This window comes from Labrus mixtus, chromosome 6 (genome assembly GCF_963584025.1).
Source record: "Labrus mixtus chromosome 6, fLabMix1.1, whole genome shotgun sequence".
NCBI lineage: Eukaryota > Metazoa > Chordata > Actinopteri > Labriformes > Labridae > Labrus > Labrus mixtus.
Window position 1 is genome coordinate 8,761,604 of NC_083617.1, and position 20,529 is coordinate 8,782,132.

General features: G+C 39.0%; 1 protein-coding gene across 2 annotated transcripts; it reads left to right on the forward strand.

Annotated features, from left to right (window-relative positions):
- Positions 1 to 14,453: 14,453 nt before the first annotated feature.
- Positions 14,454 to 20,463, forward strand: cuedc2 (CUE domain containing 2). Of its 2 annotated transcripts, XM_061039857.1 has the most exons (9): positions 14,454 to 14,547; positions 15,717 to 15,802; positions 16,363 to 16,506; positions 16,631 to 16,692; positions 16,843 to 16,976; positions 17,094 to 17,261; positions 17,372 to 17,436; positions 17,628 to 17,688; positions 17,768 to 20,463. In XM_061039857.1, exons 2-9 carry the CDS (start codon positions 15,729 to 15,731, stop codon positions 17,912 to 17,914), a joined length of 855 nt encoding a protein of 284 aa, XP_060895840.1. In that variant the 5' UTR covers positions 14,454 to 14,547; positions 15,717 to 15,728; the 3' UTR covers positions 17,915 to 20,463. The 2 variants fall into 2 exon arrangements, with proteins under 2 accessions (XP_060895840.1, XP_060895841.1); XM_061039858.1 differs by lacking the exon at positions 14,454 to 14,547 and having other exon boundaries at positions 15,698 to 15,802.
- The last annotated feature ends 66 nt before the right edge of the window (positions 20,464 to 20,529 follow it).

Below are 20,529 nucleotides of genomic sequence, written 5' to 3' on the forward strand. Positions count from 1 at the left end.
CAGTGCAACCAAAAGCACCACACAGCTTCCCTTCTGCTTATAAAGTCTCTGAGCAGATTGAATGACACCAAATTCATATTATACAACCCCCAAAAAATATTTTTGATCATTTTATTTTGGAGCAATGTTAAAAAAAGGGATTTTAGAGTGGGGCTGATATGTTGCACTTTAAGGGTGCAAATAAAAGGAAGTCAACGCACCAGATACACAACAGACATGAAAACTGTTGTGTATCTGACACGATGAAATCCCACAACACAAAACCATACACACACACACGCGCACACACACACACACACACACACACACACACACACACAGCGAGTGGTGTTAGTACGGCATTCTGCGTGACATAAGGGGATCGGTGTCACTGTGTCACAGCTGATCCCTGGTGTACTGTCAGACAGCGGAGACCCTCAGGGCCCTCCTTCACTGCTGAGAATACAGCAGTCCATACGGCATCTGTCGTTCTGACTGAAACACAAGTGTGCATGTTTGCGTGTGTGTGGGTACATGGGTGGGTGGGTGGGTTTCCCCTATGGGAAACACAGTGTCTATGACAGTGTCTTTTAGGGTATGCATATAATTGTGCATTTATAATTCTGTCAGTAGACTCATCCTGTTGCAATGCAGAATTTAACAAAAAAAAATGTTTTTTTTAACCCTCTGATCTGACTTCCTTAGCTTTTGTTTTCCTGCTCATCATAATCCGACCATCTCCCACCATTGTACACCTACCCATCTGATAAGCCCCAATCTTCCAGTTTTCCTCCACCGTTTCTTTGTCCCATCTTTAACGACTAGTCATTCTGGTTGCAGCCACTGATGACCTTTGTCTAACACTCCTGCCACAGTAGGAGTGCTCCATAAACGGTGAGTAAAGGCTGGAGGAGGTTAACTGCTACAAACAAAGGTAAGTAACAGGGACTAGTGCTGTGATGGTAGCTGGGCTTCTGGTCCTTCTAGAATGATTGTTTCATCTGGTTCCTTTAAGGGGGAGTGACGCCGATTCAGAGAGTTGAAATCTATTATTTGTTTTCTAAATAAAGGCCAGTGTGAGAGCTGGACAACAAAATGTGAGAGGGAATGAATTAGCTTTGTTCCTTGTTTATTTTTGTAAGTATTTGTTCCATGTTGTGGTTTTGTGGTTTTTTTGTGCAAATCGTTGGTGTATCAAATTAATTTACTCATGTTGTGATTTACAGCAAAACTCAGACTGAAATATCTCAACAACTATTGGATGGATTATCATTCTATGTGCACAGGCATTCATGGTCCACAAAGGATAAACCAAAATTACTTTTTCTTTTGCAGCACGAGCAGGTTTACATTCCTCGGAAGTATTTCAATAATAATGGTCGGATTGCCATGAAACTTGCAACTTTTTAGAATATTTTTTTTTAAATTGAAGGTTTATTTTTGGGGCTTTTTATGCCTTTATTTAGAGATAGGACAGTGGATAGAGTGAGAAAGAGTGAGAAAGTGAGAGTGGGGAACGACAGTGGGTAAAGGTGCCACAGGTCGGATTCCAACCCAGGCCACCTGCTTGCAGGAATAGCCTCTGTACATGGGATGCACGCACTAGCCACTAGGCTACCGGCGCCCCCCTTTGACTGAATTTTTAATAACATTTATACAAACACCTTAGCTAATACTAGCACCTAGAGCTCATCAAAAAAAAAATGTATGACCTTCATCCTCTTTCTAAACTCAAGAAAGTGTATATAGGACAGCTACTGTCTGTCTGTCTTTACTGTGTAAACCTTTGTGAACAGTAGAAAGACATGATGTAAGAAGTGTGACACTTCAACTAACATGCACACTTCATTATTTTTTCAGTCATCACACATCTTAATGTTATTGAAATGTTTAAACAGTTTAATCCCATGTGGCAGATTTTTTTGTTAACATGTGGATTGTTGGTTTTTATTTTATGTATTTATTGTCGCTACAGTGGAGGCGCCAAGGCGGCTAAATGTGTCCAGAACTTCAGTCTAAGACAATTTTCCTATATCGCGTCATGTCTTATCATATCATATTGTTTCATATCCTGTCATATCTTTTTGTCTTTTTTTTTATACTTGGCCACATTTATATTGCAATCAGATGCATAACAAGGGCAAATGAGACTAAGCAGCAAAACTTTTTTAGTCAAAAAAGATACACAATTCATAGCAACATGATCCGATTTGTCATGTTTCATCAGCATGTCACTAACTTAGAGTATTATAATAAAGGTTTTGACATTATTAAGTAATTAAAACAATGCAATACATGATATTATACATGTCCCAAAGTTGATTTTTTTTTTATATCAGCAACATTTAAAAAACATCAAACCCTCAAACAATGACCGGAGAGGTTACACACTTATCTGTTTAGCCACTGAGTCTTCATTAGAGCTTCTAAAAAAAAGTGCTGATCTAACACTTCTGTACTCTGCTGTGAAGAGAAACCTCTTGAGAAGGCACCAAGGAGCTGGGTCCACTCCCTGGGCAGACACACACACACACACACACACACAGAATAGTCCAGATTAACTGGTTTTCTTAATGTCTCCTCTCTGGCTAGCTTTCTTTCAGACGACGCTGAGAGGCAAACAGGCCCCAGTGAAAGACTCACCCCCCATTAGCGGAGGTAAATGCCTCTTCTGTGAGCAACCGGTTAAAGCAGGGAGGGATAAAGGGCCTCTCCACACACTTCTTCAGCCAGATTAGAGAGGTGGACTCTTGTCTCGAGGATGTAAATGTTTATACGCGCACACAGAGGAGCACTCTACCGTATAGAAACCTCAGCAGTGTCACTATTACGTTTATCATCAGGAATTCACGAGACTCTGGTCGTCAGCAGTGGACGAGCTCATTAGAATGCATTTCATTACACTTTTATTATATTGTGTGAAGCTGCTTTAGATATGTTACAAAGTGATTTTTTTATCGCTGCGTTTAATCACTAGAGGGAAATGGTGTCAAATGAAATAATGGAGAATTTGCCATGCAAATCTGTTTGACCTTTTGACCCTCAAAAACTACTCCAAATTATTGTTGGAGGAGGGTAATTGAAAAATGTCACACAAGGTTGAAAAGTAAACCTGATTTTAAAGGATAATAATATATATATATATTTTTTTTTACATCTTTTGGAAGTTTATAAATTTAAAAAAATTGCAGTTTGAAATGTGTATCCAAACTATAACAATACATTTTTCAGCAGTTTCTCAAATTCAAACTTTTCCTCACTTTCTCACAGTAGGAGGGGGGGGGGGGAACTGCACCTAATCGTAGGTGCTCATTGCTGCCTTGCCAGCTAGCAGCCCCTGATTGCATTTCAGCCGAGAAGTAAATACTACATGCTCAGTTACCAGGTGAAATCAAGCAGGCAGATGTGTCTACAGCCTCAGTAGACACCCGCTGGACCCTGCTTCTGTCTACCTGTGCCACAGAGTTTCTAGCCAAGTCAGCTGCTGCCGATCCATGTTGCTGAGTAGGTATATGTGTGGACGTGTGTGTGTGTGTGTGTGTGTGTGTGTGTGTGTGTGTGTGTGTGTGTGTGAGAGAGAGAGAAAGAAGGAGAGGGGGAAACTAGTTGGGGTTAAAAATTTGGCATAATTCTGCTAACTTAGGATAGGAATAAGCATCTAACGCGATGCATTTGTAAGATTTTGTGGGCCAAATTTGAGCAACTACATCAGCGTATTTGAACCAATAATAAAAACAAAAAGTGAAGATAATTCCTGCTTTCTATCCAAACTCTACACAGTCCAGCAGGCCTGTTTGTTCTGAAGAGTGTGCACAGGAAGAGAAGCAGCACAGGTGTGTTTGCCAAAGAAGGGGTGAGAATACAATAGCCCTCCTTCCAAGGGTCTGTAACCATAGACTCTAATAAAGTCACTGCCTGCAAATAAAGAGCCACCGTGCAGCTCGCATTACAACAACAAGGACGGCATTATACAACACGGCTCCGTTTTGAAGTACACAGCCAAATGTTGGACGGGAACAATGCACATTATGTAATATTGATGATCCGGTAATATCCTTTATTATACTATTTGTATAACAGCTGGTAATGATTCCCTATTATTAATGCTACCGTCCTTTGGATATTGTTTTCATATATCATTAGTTGAGGTTTCTCATTCCGTAGGAAACATTGTCTTTGTGTCATTCATCAAATAAACGCTGACTGACTTATCCTTGACTAACCTTGGATCTCAATGAAGGACCAACAGAATATCACAGAGGGATTGGATCGTCTAATTTAAAAGGTTAATGAACTAAAGTATTTGATAGCAGTGCAGTAATAATTTACATTCTTGTTTTAAACACTTGAAAAGGCAGGACTTTAAAGTTTAGTTTATAAGAGGCTGACTCTTTGCTTCGTCTCTTTTGCTCAAACCTGTGGGGGCAAAGTTTACAAGTGGATCACTATACTGCACCACAAGGCTGAATTAAATAGCACTAATGTTGAATAACACAAAACATACAAAAAGAAGATCATGTACATGTTCATGATGAACCTGAAGAACATCACATAATGTTTTGTTGTGTAAAGTGACTGAAGTAAGAGGATGTTTCTTTCCTTGTTCGTTTTGAAAAATATAAAAGAAGTGATTTTAAATTGTGCAAAAAATTGAAACACATGTTGGAGGTGAACAGAGGCGGCAAAAGTCCACACATGATCTCCTCAATTAGAGAGATACTTTGGGGTGGGGGGGGGGGGGGGGGGACAAAAAGCAGAAGTCATCATTCAACATACTGAAGTAAAACTGAAAAATGAAATAGTAAAACGTAGCTCTCTGAAGGACAATTCTAACGTCCATGTCTGTGAGGTCTCTGCACCTGATGTGATTTCAAGAAGGGTTTTCATATTCAGTCAATCTAGAGTCAACTAAAATAATAAAAAAAGCACTATATAATGAAGAATATGGAACAATAAGTTTCTAAAATGTGTTGAAATCAGGCTGGATGTAGTGAAAAGTATCGATCAATGAAGGTATTAAAACTAAAATAAGAAGCCTGATTTGAAGAAACATTCAGATGTTGAGTTTGAATGCTTCTGGTAACAGTCAATGTTGTCAGAAAATAAAAACTCAAGTTAGGGAACTAGAAAAGTAAAGTTACAAAGTGTATTATTCCAAACCTCTGGAGGTAGTAACAGGTCGTCCCCCCCCCCCCCCCCCACCCCCCACTTTAATGATAACTTCCCTCCATACACACTTGCCTGTATTGTGTCAACAGTTGCATCCAGCTAAAGTTTGCAGGAGCCCTTCTTTGCAAATCTCAGGCCTCCCTGTTGCTAAAGGTTGTGACCCCGCTTTTTATTTTTCCTGGGGCTGTTGGGTTAATGAAGTAACAACAAACTGGGCCGGCGGCTAATTTGGAGTGGCACTTCCTGGCCCCTTCTGTCTCCGCGAAGACGTATTTCATTTTCTCTTATCTCTGCCTCGGTCATGTGGCTTTCCGCATGGACGCCCATGTCTCCCTGGGTTGCGCGACTAATGGAAACTTCGTTAATGTCATTAATCTGCAGACCAGGACATGAACCAAACACGTTTAACCTTTTCTGGGCAGGCCTCTGCCACCGACGCTGCGACGACTGTCCACACTCTCTGTACTTGTGGCCCAGTGATATGAGATTCTCGTTTCCACATCATTCCCCAGCCATCGAAAATCAAACTTTCCAACATGGTCGTAGTCAGTCACCGATTGCAAAGTTTTAGCAGACAACATGCTATAAAAATGCTTCCTGAGAGGATTCCTGCATCTCTCTGTATACCCTGAATATCTATCTCTCCTAATCAGCCTCACCCGAGTGAGCGTCTGTTTATAGATGACAGCACTCTCACTTCCACCATGCACATTTAAACAATGGTAACGTCAAAAGACTGCTTAATGACTTATCAGGTGGCTGTGATTCCTGCTTCATTCAAAGCCGTTATTCACACATTCCAGGAGCTCCATGAATGGACACTGTCAGCCCCACATGTCATATACTTTCATTCATAAAGAAGAAAACAGAAGAGGGGGAGCGAGGCTGGAAAAAAAAAAAAAGGGACTCTCTCTGGTAGGATGGGTAACCCAGGGGACATTTTCTTTTGTGTGGCGCTCAGCTTATGGGGCCAAATGCCAGCAGGCTTACCTCCACACTGTCTGTCTCTGTGCGTCCCCCTTTCCTTTGCACACAGTAATTAGGAGGATCTTAATGGAGAGGGGGTTTATTAGTGTCTGAGGAAGGCTTTAAAAGTCATTTTAATTAAGGGGGATTCTGCAGACAGCTTGTGTGGCGATGTCACCCGTTTTATAAAATCCTTGTTTGGGCACAACAGGAAAATAGAAGTGGGGCTTTAAAAGGAAGGGAAAAAAGGGCTTTGCAGAGGAAGGCCGTCTAGACCTGCGGTCAGAGGCAGAATAGATACTCTGACCCTGGCTGAGCATTATGATGACGGTCATTATCTGCCAAGAAATTCCACATGTGTGCAGGCGGGAAACCACCACCCCCCCTTAAAGAAAAAAGAAATTGGCCAAACGAACCAGCCGCCCCACTGCAACTGTTTCATTCAAAAGATAACCTCACTGCTAAAATTTTGGGGAGGATTAATTTATTCTCAGCATATCCTATGGCCATTCATGCAGGATATAAAATCCTAGATTATTTCCTGCTTGGTTAACCCGCATCCGGCCAGTCCCTCTCACAAAGCCATTCTAATGTTGCCATTAGTTATGCTCCTCTGGTGGCCAAAAGATTGATCCCACAGACTCGGAATCCAATAAATGTGTACATGAATGGCAGAGGGAGATAACATGTTTCTCACAGATAGAGTGAGGGGCCGATCAGGTGGTGAAACATGATTGGAAAAAGATGATTAATGATAAAGTGTTTGAAAATAAACCAGAATCTTCTTTTGTATTCGGTTTGATTTGGAGAGGAAAAGAGAAACAATTTGGAGGGGAAGCCTCTCGGTCAAAACACACACACACAAAAAAAAAGGAAACTACGATCCCAAAGACAACATGTACTCACTCATAAAAACAAGCACACACATCATGGTGCCATAAAAGACGAGACTGCTACAATAACTGTAGCTGTTGAGGGAGCCTACAGAGGGGATCTGATAATGGGCCCGGGGGGAAACGACAACGCGCTCAGGGACCCAGGATTGTCAGGAAGACAGATAAGAAGACACAGGAACAGGTTATCAGCTAGTTTATGGGGTGTCACTCTGCTCAAACACTCACCTGTTCTGCAGGAAAAAAACACACATTCACATACAGGCGGCCCATTAATTCACACAGGGATCTGGCTGGTATGAGTCATATACATGCAGACATGTTTTACACCCTTTAGACACCTTCTAAACACTTTTTTAAATATAGAATTAGATCTCTTTGGAAGAAAGTATCAACTTATTTCACATAAAAGCTTTTCAGTTTTCAGAATGAGATATGGTACTTTGAAGAGTAAACTCCACAGTAAACCAATGAGAAATTCAGCCTGTGTGTAAACTCAGTAAAGACCTCAAATTGTAAAATTGATGTTGTGCTTCAGAACAAGTTATAACAGCTCAAGACTAAACAGTGTTTCCCCCCCCGGAACTTTTTTTAACCCCGGAAAAAATATATGAATAAAATCGTGGAAGCAAGAGTACAGATTTTTCATTATGTTTCCAACTCATGGATGCTGATTTGTCAGCTGTCTAAATGATTCCCTTATTTGACACGAAGGATTCTAATATCAAGAGATTTTCTTGTATTATGAGGAAACTCTGCTTATTAAGGTTTTTAAAGTTCATTACTTGGCTGAATACAATCCTCACAAGTTCATCCAAAGAAATGTAATATTTTGGGAATTCATTTTTTTCAATTGTATCTGGGAGTTGAAAGTATTGTCGAGTAGTGAAACAGCTGAGCACATAAATGGTAGCTGACCTGTGAGAACATCGAGGTGAGGTTCCTCCTGAAGCCGCAGGACATGAACCCGATCACAAACAGTTCTGGTGTTGGTTCAGAACAGTTGCGTCATCGCACAGAGGCCGGGCCGTTCTGAAAAACACAAACAAAAAACAAGTCAGGACATAAAGCGTCTGTTGATGAAACATTTCAAGAAGCCTCACTTGAACTATGTTTTTTTTTTACAGCATTTAGCTTCAATCAAAAAATGCTTTATTCACTCATAAACGTGACAAAAAAGAAGTTTGTATTTCACTTTTGACACAGAGAAGTCTCATTTCCTACAGTGGAATGACTCTCAATCAAAAGAGACAATGACTATTTTCTATTTTCCGGTGACTTCTTCCACACATGATAACGATCACAGCATCATGAATAATTAAAGAGTGTTGTTATCATCTTTAAGCAGCTTGTCCGAAACACTTAGTTACAGGGAATGTACGACCCACAAAGGGTTCATATTAATTGAAAAAAACAAAACAGTTTCTCACAGTACAGTTTAGTTGACTTCTGCAGTAAATAACATAGCTACATGACATGCCTCGATGTGCAGACCAAAATGTCACGAAATCAGAGAGAAGTGTTCCTTTGAATGACAAAAAAAAAAAAAGCCAAAGTGCAGACTGCTCCGCTGCATGCTCCAGATTTTTTTTTTTTATCATTATTCTTTCACCCACATAAATGATCAAAACAAATGACAATCTCTGTGCAAAGAAGAGACGGAGCCCACAAAAGGGAGTCTGACAGCCATTTCCACAACAGATGTTTCTACAGAGGGGTGTCTTCTCTCCGCTGAGCAGTCTCACACATGAGAGACCCCCAAAAGCTTCAGAGAAACGTCCAGAAAACCAACATGTAAATTTGTAACTGCCATGTAGCTGACGAGAAGGGCCCGCGCCAATTTGACTTTCTTTCTTTAGAGGGGGAAAAAACACAGAACAAGAAAGGCATGCCCAAATATACATATCAGCATGGATGCATTTTTTTTTTTTTTTTTTTTTTTTTAAGGGCAGAGGGATGGAATTAGACGAAAAAGACAACAGACAACATCGTTATGTGTTATCATGAAAAGATAAGTCCCTATTGATCCGGTTTGTGGGCAAAGGCTGCACTATTGACAGGAAGACGGAATATGTCGGAGGGGCAATATTTCATACATTTGGCCTGTTCACTCCATCACTGCGAGAGGCTGTTTTTCTGCGCTGTATATAATAACACGTGTGCTCTTTATTTCCCTCAGATCAATGGTAATGCGAGGGGGGCCACACAAGATGGATGCCAGGGGCAGGTTAACCTATCGACTGCTGAACAGAGACACACAGACCAAGACAAGGGACACAGAAACGTTCACTGAACATAAGCGACTTGTTTTTTTTGTTTTGTTTTTAAATCACACCCATTCACTTTTTTTTCTATGCAATGTCACATCTCACATTGTTTGCTATCACAGATTATGCTTCTGCAGAGTTGCACTCTTTACAACCAAATGTTCCTTTTTCTTCTAATTATATTACTGTGTGGTTGTTTGAGGGAGTTAGCAAGGAGGGGGGGGGGGGGGGAGGGGGCAATGGGCCCTGACTACTTCCTGGATCGGTACAGGAGGCAGACGGTAGGGCCTGCTAGCCCACACAGGAGGCCCGGATCTAGGTTAGGTCAGCCGCGCCTTCAGACAACGGGCCAGCTAATCTCATGCTAACGCTTCAAGCCCTTTGAAGTCATTAACCTTCACCTTTAGATAAATTGGGGGGGGGAAGCAAAAATGAAATTTAATTAAAAGTATATACCAACTTTGATTCGCAAGTGTTTTTAATCTTGTACTTTTGCAAGAATCTACACAATAAACATTGAATAAAAAGACGTTCAGAACCACGCAGAAAGTGCTGAAATTATTAGCAAGTCTTAGATTTGATTAAAGATGGCTCATGATTGTGAAGGAGGACTTACATTGTAAAAAAAAGTTGCTATTAATTAAACCGTTCTGTGCTTGAATACTCTCTGTAAATGCATCTTTTGTGACACTTTGGAGAGACAGATTTGTTTAAGTGTTTAAGATTTTTAACAAACCGCCACTCCAAATAATTAGTGATCCCATCTCTGCAGCACAGGTGATTCAACTGTCTGATCGTTCTCTGCCTTTCTATTGTGGATGCAGTGCCACACACTCGCTTAGAAAATACAATAAAATCTAAATATGAAGTCACTCTGGCTGAACTGCAAATCGAACGTTAATAGAATAATGCTGCTACGACAGACAGCTCGGAGCATTTTTTGTCTGAAGTTGGGTAAAGGGTAATTAATTTGGCAATAAATCATTTAGTGTTTTTGTGACTCTGAAGATAATAAGAGATTTTTTTTTTTTTTTTTTTTTTTTTTTTGCTCAGACGTCCCCCGAGCCGACCCCCTCTCCCCATTGTCTGTGTGAAAATGGAAATCTGTGCCACCAGTACAATATCCACATTATGTGCCCAGCCTCGACATTGTTGCATGACATGCTTGATTGTACGCCGGCGTATAGGAGCAGGAATGAGTAAACATACCATTAGCACATATTAAGGTTTGGCTCCCACTTACACTAATGTGAAATGAATTAATTAATACGATTTTATTCTTTGTTTTCTTTGTGACTGAGTAAAGAAATACGCCTTAGACATTTGAACAGTTTGTTCTCATGCTGTCCCGTAAAGGAAATTCATTATTTTTTCCAACTCTGCCATTTTTTATGCATTTGACAAAGTGAGGCTGTCTACTTCAAACTTTGGTTAAATACATTTTATAACATATTCAAATATATTTAACTGTTTTACTGATGCAGACATGAATAAAAACAATCACAGACATATCTTTGTCAAATCCCATCCCTACTTCACCTTTCTGCCCGTCTGTTCCCCGTGAACCGGTAAATGTAGAATATTACTTTGTTTTAGGATGAAGGTTCAGTTTGTGCCTTGTTCTAATTGAAGGAATATGACATTTATACTTTGATTTCCTTTATTTGTGTGTTTTATTTTACATTATGGAATAATACAATAATTAAACATCTGACCTTCAGGTGTTTCATAGGATGTTCGATTCTCCTGATACTGTTTCAGAAATGATGCAGTCGACAAACAGCCAAAATCTTTCATCATTAAATGTTTTTTTATCTCCAAAGTGTGGCTACCATAAATACATTTACTCTCAAATAATCCTTGTTACACTTTTCTTCTTGCAGTGTGTTTTAATTCTCACATTTAAACCTACAAACTGGATAAGTGCATCTCTGATTAAGAATGTTTCTGTGCAGCCAGTGCGTTCATGTCAGTCTCCTTCTCTCTGTAATAAACAGGCAAAGACTTCGATTCCAACTACTTCACCACTGCATGTAAAGCTGCGACATCCTTACTCGTGAGGGCAAATCAGAAAATATGACCAAGATAAATTACTACATTTTCAATCCCTGATCGAACAAAGTGTGAAAATCAAAAATATCTGTCTTCAAATACAGTCTATAGAACCTAAACTACACTGCCCGAGATCATATTTAACAATCAGTGTATAATGCTTGTGTACTTGTGAACTCATGACCTTTATGTTTTAGGGTTAGGCGTTGTTCCTGTACAAATGATGCATATTTAAAAGTGAAAATAAATGTGATTTGGATGCTATTAAAACTTTTTTTCAAAAAGGTATCCAGAAGAAACCAACCTCAAAGGAAGTGGATGAGGTACTGATGGCACTTATAACTCAATGCTGCCATCTAGTGGTGGGACACTTCAAAATAAGGAAACAAGTCAGAACTTCAGGAATAAGTTACTTTTATGATTTTTTGAAGATGAAAAACATAATAACTATACATTCAGGGTCTTGTTTGGCATTAAGATTATTGACTTTTATAAGGTACTAAATCTTACCCTGCAGTAAAGAATTTGATTTATGTGTAAATGTGTAGGCAAAGGGTGCCTAAAACTTGAGTCAGTACAACTCAAGTGTAATCATATAATGACTGTATATTTATGGTAATAAACACATGCGGGTGTATTAGTTTGTGATGTACAGTTTGCAGGATGTCCTCAGTGTCAGTTGTTAACGCACTGAGAAAACCGAGATGCTCTCCTGTGCTGTACATTGTACACGCTCTGCCTCGATACCTCAGCCCCACCTGTCTAGCCATGAGCTCAGGGTTGAAACAGAGTTCAGCCAAGTTGAGAATTGTTCTTGCTTGTTTTATCAGTGGAGTGTACCATATTTCCCCATGAAATACTACAGCCGGCAAGGGATACTGCCAAAGGAGCGGGGAAACAATTGAATGGGCATTAATGATTCACAGGTACATATCTGCTATAATACCAACACAGGCGGAGGTAACTGAGAGCAGGATCTGATGACATCATTGATGTTGCCTCAGATAACACCCTCATCATCAAGTATGTATGGATCTGGCAAAAGATATAAGATAATGTCCAAGTGAGAGTAGACTGTTTACTGACCTTATGTAGGCTAGACCGGTGTTCAGAAACTGAGTCAGGAGTCCGTGGTGAGTCGGAGAAAGCTTCAAAGTCTGTTGAAGGGAAAGACGAAACAAACATGTTTGCTGTGTGTAACCTTTGCAGAGGCTCATGAGAAGAGAATACAATTAAATTCTTAATGACAAATGTTACAGGATATGTGGCTTTGTTGCCTTAAAACATCACATATATTACCATTGACTGACTTTAACATTATGTGTTAGATTTACATCCTCATTTATGTATGCCTTATGGATGTGTGAAATAGCAAAATAAAAATGTTGGGACATATAGCTTTTATTATGACAACTGCTTACAAGTAGCAGTAATTTAAACAATAGTAGGAAGTTTATATAGGCTACAGAATTAATCTTAAATTATTGTTTTTTTTGTAATATAATGAATCATCTTCAAAAATGTTTTTTTTTTTAATCATTTCTTTTTGATTAAAATATGAAAAGTATGATGTTATGGCTGAGAAAAACTTGATGTCTTTGGTTTAAATGCCTTATTTTTAACGTATCAAAAATCAACAGATATCCAGTTTTCAATGACAGAAAATCCTCATATTGGAGGAGATGAAGCGAGAAAATTATAATAATTTTTGTTTTTACAATGACTCAAATGTTAGACAACAATCAAATGAGTTACTGAGGAGAGACAACATCAAAGTCTCTCAGAAGTAGGCTATGTATTTGTTTGTTGCAACACAATGACATGAATGTATTGCTCAAATAATAAATGTTTTTCCTTCAATAGATAAGTTGATTCATCGGTTACATGGCTTATTGTTTTAGCACTGATGCTTCAGTGTCAAATGCAGTACTCAACTGTTGTGTTTTGTGGTTTTCTTTGGACCCTAATAAGAATTCTATTATTTATTTTTTCTATATTTTTTTATTTAACCTTTATTTAACCAGATAAAGAACCCATTGAGATCAAGATCTCTTTCACAAGGGTGACCTGGCCAAGAGGTCAGCAGCACATGTCATAAGAACAGTTACAATGAAGTGACAGTATAGATTAACAACATAGTGTTTTCAATAAAAAGAAAGTGCGGGAGCTGTGACAGAAACACACACACAAACTTCTATATCTACTGGGAGAAAACCCCAATTGTGAGATTATAGCTGCAAGATTTATTGGAACCTGTCAGAACATGAGCACAACCAGTGGAACCTGAAAACACGCACATAAAGCAACATACAAAAGAAGGCACAAAGACAACAATCAGACACACAAGTCCCTGAAAATAAAGTCCCCAAATGCAAAAACACAAAGGCACAAACAGACACACACACACACACACACACACACACACACACACACACACACACACACAACACCAATTAAAACACACAAGCTCACACAAACATTGTCACATTAATTCCAATAAACTACATCACTACATCACTTTATTTATCTCATTTTTACCTTTACAGTTATATTGTATATATTAGTTCTGTTGTTCCATTTTTCGCCATGCACCTTAGAACTTATCATTTAGTATTTAGTATTTAGCCTACTTGCACATAGCTCTGTACATATATATATATTTATTTATTTCTCGTTTACTGCACATAGTTATGGTTACATCTGTTTACATCTGTTAGTCTGATCACTGTTCACTCATATCTACTCTTTTTATATTTTGTATTTTTAAGTAAAGTTTAAGCTTTAAGTTGTATTTAAATTGACACTTTATATTTAGGTTAAAATGTTTCGTACTTGCACTGTTGTTAATTTACTGCTCTGTGTGCTTTTGAATTGCCCCCCGGGGACAAATAAAGTTTTTTGAATTTAATTTAATTTAATTTAATTTAATTTAATTTAATAATGAATTGAATAAAATAAAATAAAATAATAAATCCCCTTTTCGTTTGAAAATAATAATTCTATACAGCATTTCAAATCACATGTTTAAAAATAAACCTTTCATGAAGAAACCGTTTCATATAATAACTTTATAACCAGGCTGTTTACAGTCACAGGAAGTGACGTCATGATGTTTTGAATCGTGCGGGCAAACAGCACGGATAGAGAGAAAGCCTGAGCAGCATCCCCCCCTAACACATTTGGGGAAAACTTTAAACTTCATGTCCCTGTGATTTCTGACGGTGAGTTTTATTCTGTGTAAAAGTCGTTTTGATTTTACGGAAATGGTTAATCCATTAGACGTCAGCTGGCAGTTGTTGTTGTTGTTGGCTAACAAGCCCCCCCACTTGGCTAGCGCTTCTTTGCTAACAAACCTACTGTTATGTCTGCACAGAAATATGAAGATAGATGTTTATTTACTGTTAATGGAAAGTCAGTGTCAATTTGAAGGGACTGAATGCATGATTTAGAAACGGTTTAGCTAATGAAAACGGAGCCGTCCCATTAGTAATTAACCATTAGCGAGCTAATAAGTAGCATTTTGGTGATGTCCGTGTAATACGAGGAGTGGGCTGTTTGTGACGTCACTTTACGTGTTTAACTTACTTTGTAAAGTGAAGACGTTAGGTGGCATCCCTCGACGATTTAATGTAAGGAGTCGTAGCATCCTGGGCTGGCCGACATGTCAGGGGGAACACACTTTACAGGTGCACACTGAAGGTCAGCGCTGTTGTCCCAGCATGACGTCACAAGATGCAGCAGCGCCAGCCAGCTTTCATAAGAAATGCTTTTGTAACATGGTGTGCCATATTTGGTGTGTAGATGACAACTGCTGGGTTTGGTTATTTAAGGGGTAAAGATAGTTCTGCTGCTGCTGCATGGTATAAGTACCTCGACCATCCTGCACTCTTATAACTCAGTGTTTCAGTGTTTCCTGCCCTCTTATAACTCAGTGTTTCAGTGTTTCCTGCACTCTTATAACTCAGTGTTTCAGTGTTTCCTGCACTCTTATAACTCAGTGTTTCCTGCACTCTTATAACTCAGTGTTTCAGTGTTTCCTGCACTCTTATAACTCAGTGTTTCCTGCACTCTTATAACTCAGTGTTTCAGTGTTTCCTGCACTCTTATAACTCAGTGTTTCCTGCACTCTTATAACTCAGTGTTTCAGTGTTTCCTGTACTCTTAGAACTCAGTGTTTCCTGCACTCTTATAACTCAGTGTTTCCTGCACTCTTATAACTCAGTGTTTCCTGCACTCTTATAACTCAGTGTTTCAGTGTTTCCTGCACTCTTATAACTCAGTGTTTCAGTGTTTCCTGCACTCTTATAACTCAGTGTTTCCTGCACTCTTATAACTCAGTGTTTCAGTGTTTCCTGCACTCTTATAACTCAGTGTTTCCTGTACTGCACAGTGGGAGAACGCAATGGACCTCCACAAGATCATCCACAATGCGCTGCACGAATTTATCCAGACTTTTATTCCCGATGCAGATCTCAGGTAAAATAACCATTGTTTAAGCCTTCTTACAAAAAGTCTAGTTCAGTCGGAAACTTCGTTTATGTTGATGTGGTTTCCCTTGTTGTTGATATGTTTGATGATGAAGAAATTCGCTGTTGAGACTGACTTGCTTTCAAAAAGGATTATTTATTAACAAGATGCAGAATCCCTGAACACGTCTGCCCAGGAGAGTCATGAAGCCAATAATGATCTCTCTCGAACATACAATGAGAGTGCTATTTATACATAATGCCACAGGACACATGAGGACATCTGTTTCCTGTTTTCGGGCAACTCTCTGGACACAGAGACCCCATTGTATACATTCCACTGCGGGGGGATCCTGTCTTAGATTTAAGGATTTCTGAGTAACTCAAGGAACAACCACTTAGGGCAAACATTCAGCTGAAGGGGACTCCTACATCACCTCAGATACAAATACTTTCCAGATGTGTGCGTTATACAACTTAAAGTAGCAGTATATTAACTCTGTCCTAGATATTTAAGACACTTCAATGTATCAATAGTAACTCCGTTTTGTTTTTTTACATTCAATGCAGCACGCTGGATGATGTTCTTCTGTCCTACATCACTGGAGTCTTGGAGGATCTTGGCTCTCAGCAAGGTGTTGAGGAAAACTTTGATGTGGAGGTCTTTGGAGAGATGCTAGAAGCTTATATACCTGGCTTTGCCGAAATTGAGAGGTAAACAGACGGTCAAACCATTATCTCTATTCCAAATCGTGTCATATTAATGTTGAAGAGGACCAGGTAACTACATGAATTACTTTCTCGTTTGTTTTTTTATACACTTTATTTCATTTTGCAGTGTCAAGGTCTGTGAGATGATGTTCAGCCTGGCTTCAAAACTCGCCACTGCACGGATTACAGGTAGTGCTCGTGTAATTGATGAGTTTTTACCTTTTTGGAAGTGATTTAAAATTTTGTTTAAGGAGTCATGAAAACAAAGTGTCACTCATTTAAGATGTGGATCATCTTAAATATTTTATACCACTGTGTGCTGATATGTGTCCACTTTAGCTGATGAACAAAATGGTGTATCTAAAGCAAAGACAGAAGAAATTTCACTGAAACTGACCACCATGTCGACTGAACCTCCACCTGGAAGAGAAACGCAGTGCCTTAAAAATCAGACAGAGGGCGCCACTGCCAAGGTTAAAATATTCCTGATGCGTTTTAAACATAGATACTATAATTCTACGTTGGTCAATTTTGTGTAATTTGTGTTTTTCAGAATTATAAGTCATGTATCATTTTGTGTACATTTCCAGCTACCAGTGTCTGAGTGGGAGGCTCAGGAGCAGCACCTCTTGGAGATGTTTCCAAAATGCAGTCTGTCTGAGGCTCGCAGTGCTCTGTCTATTGCCAAAGGAGACATGGAGGAAGCTGTGCGCCTTATCATAGAGGGCGACGTCCAACTCAGCCCATCTCCTCTTAATGTGAGTCCCAGCTACACACGGACACGCTTCATTTAAATTAATGTTTCATTTTAAGTGCTGCCTTAATCGTGTCTGTCAGCAGTCAATTTAAAGGCATCCTGTTGTTGCAGGTCAACCAAGGGAAGAGTATTTCCTCCCAGGCAGACCACAAACTTAAAGAGAGCATCCTTGAAAAGTGAGTAATATGTCTATCATGCTGTGGAGAGCAGGACTTGCCTTACTAGTTTTATTGTTGTTAAAGACTAGCTTGATTCCCCCCAAAGGGATTTTAATATTCTTAGGGAAGCTGGAGGGAGAATCTCTGGGAGTTTGTTTCTGTACATAGAATGAAAATGTTTTTATATCTACCATGTTTCATGTCCATAGGTACATGTTAGTGGACAGGGAGGATGACAAAAAAACACACCGGCCTGTCGCCCCCAAAGATGTAAGCCTTCGATTATACTCCAAATTCCCAGTGTAGCTTCAAAACTAAATAAACTAATAAATGTGTATGTTTGTTACAGGCTCCAAAGAAGCTAGTTCGTTACCATAGTAACCAGGTGGTCACCACAAAAGGGGAGCGATATCAGCTTGTTAACACCAACGAGACAGAGGACATGAAGAAGACGTATGTCAACCTCAAGCCTGCAAGAAAGTACAGATTCCATTGACGACCAGCACAACACTGTAAGAGCAGCTACTGACGTTTTTGTTTACACTATTTATAATTTATTCTGTTCATTTAGCCTCAGTTTGTGAGATTGTTTTTCCCTAGTTAAGGGCGGTGTTTGTTAGCGAGTCAGTGGCTTATTTTTCTTTCAATTCCTTACCGTTAAATGCCTTGGTTGAAACTTTAAATTACTGTAGTGTTTCAGTTGCATTGCTTTTCATTTCTTTGAGAGCTTTTGGAGAACTGTGCGATGTTCTGGTGTGGGTGTTGTGACTTGTGTTCTGGTTTGTGTAACAGCCTAACCTCTTTACTTTTTGCCATCTCAGCAGGTCTGATGTTGCACTGACAGTGTTGATATTTTAATGTCTAAACTTTTTTTTTTATCTTGCTGTTTTATCTTCTTTTGCTTTTTTTACTTGTACTTTTCTCAATGAGTCACATAGAGATTCATGACCACAATAACAAAGATGAGTCCGTTATTATCCATAAATATGTTCTAGTGGTGCTGTAACGTTTTTTCTGGACTAGACAAGCCGCAACATCTTTTTTTTTTTTTACATGAAAAATCATTGACGCCAATTTGAATTAAAGATCTATTTTTACATCATACAGACACATTGCTGTGAACAGGTTTGGTCAAGCCTTGTGTTTTGGACAGTTTGTTGTGCTACAAAAGGGTTTTGAAACGAACCTGCTGACATTCAGGTTTTTTTTACTGTCATGTATCTTCATTTAAGTATTTGCTATGCCACTTACTGTGTTGAACACTTCATAGGACTAATGATGAACCGACATCACTGTTTACTTGCAAAGACTAGACTATAGCTGTTTTCACACATGCAGTCCTAAACATTTTAGACAATTTCAGCCTGCCTTTCCCTGAAATCTTCTTGAGTATCTTGTTCACTCGGCTCTCATAGAGGGAAGTTTTCACTGTCAGACAGGGAGGGTCTAAGGAGTAGGCAATATTTTAATATTTTGGAAAGATGGCAGACAAGCGACAGAGTGCAACGCAATGATGATATCGTTTGCCTATTTTATCAGTGCTACATGTAATTGGACTTATTCATGAGCAGAAACATAATTAAGACGTTTCACTACGTGCCTTAAGATTGCATTGGTCACATTGGCTCACGCGACTTCATAGGAAATTTAACACAGGGGCTGACGGGAATAATTCAGTTTTAAGTCGGGGTGAAAAATTCAGCTGTTTCTGTTCACACTTGCTGCTCAGCCAGATAATTTCTGCAAAATTTCAGGAGCTTTGTGCACGTGTGAATACGGCTAATTGCTCAGTGCATGATTTAGTTGAACTCAGTTTGAGTTATCTGGATTCAGCTGAACTGTTTTTCTTTGTCTGTGTTGCAGATTACAGCAATATAGTCCTTGTCCTTATTGCTATATTCACCTACATGATTATTCAAAATGTATTTTAAGTCCCCATGAAATGGAACTTTGAGAGTATCTGACTGCCTTGTCGTGAACCAATCACAAGATAGAAGGCGGGACATAATGTTGTGATCAGTTTAGTTGGATTGAATTGGTCAAGAAATAAGTCAACGGCCCTAAATGCAGGACGAGTCATCAGACATTTGAAACGTTTCGCAGAAAGAGAAAATACGGTTATTTTGGATGTAAAAATACCCAGATAATGCTTTATTGAAATGTATTTATACATTTCATGGGAACTTTAACTTAAAGTTGTGTTGCTTAGAATAAGTGAAAAGCCTTGGGCAGCATAGGAGGTTAAATATTTGTGACACAACTGGACCCTGACAACTCAAGCGTACTGTACTTATTTTGACATGCCTTAAATGAAACTGTATTACTCAACATTTATAGAAAACACTGTGTCTCTACCTGCAAACTCTTTTGTAGCACAACATACTGACCTCACAGGGGGTTTACAAACTGTTACAGCACTGTTATCTTTTGGCATAATGAAGAAGACTGTGGTCGCCCCATAAAGGTCAAGCATGATGACATGCTGCTGGAGGACTTGATCTCAAAGTGATTTCCTAAAGCACTGCTTTATTTTTGATATAGATGTTTAGATTTCCAAAGTCTCCTGCTTCTTGTGAAGAGGCCTGTAGTGTGTTTTCAGGTTCTGTATACATGATGTTACTGACGTGTTCCCTTATCAGAACTCCATGCATCTCATCTGTGCTGTGTGGATTTTTGCTTCGCTTGTGACTGTTAGTTGTGAATATTTGATTATGATTGGACTCCTATTTTTGATTCTTGTTAGTTATATAATAGGATCAATTGATTGGTTAGTTTTCATTACTATTTGTGTTTCTCTGCATCCATTTGGAGCAGCTATAAGCTATTGTTTTTGAGTGGTGGTGTATTATAGTTTTCCTGACTGTAGGTGTAAAACAATGGAGTGTTATTACCGATACTTGTCATCATCAGAAGCAATGTTGTCTTTAATAAGAATATGATGGCGTTATTGTAAAGCTTGAATGGATAACTTCAGTTCAACCCTGCGCTTTGAAAAACCTCTGACGCACAATTTATAGAAAATAAAACTAATTTTTGTAGATCGTTCATATTGTATTCTTTGGAGTATTTACTGATGTTACTAAAGCAACAAATCTTTTACAGCTGTGTGTG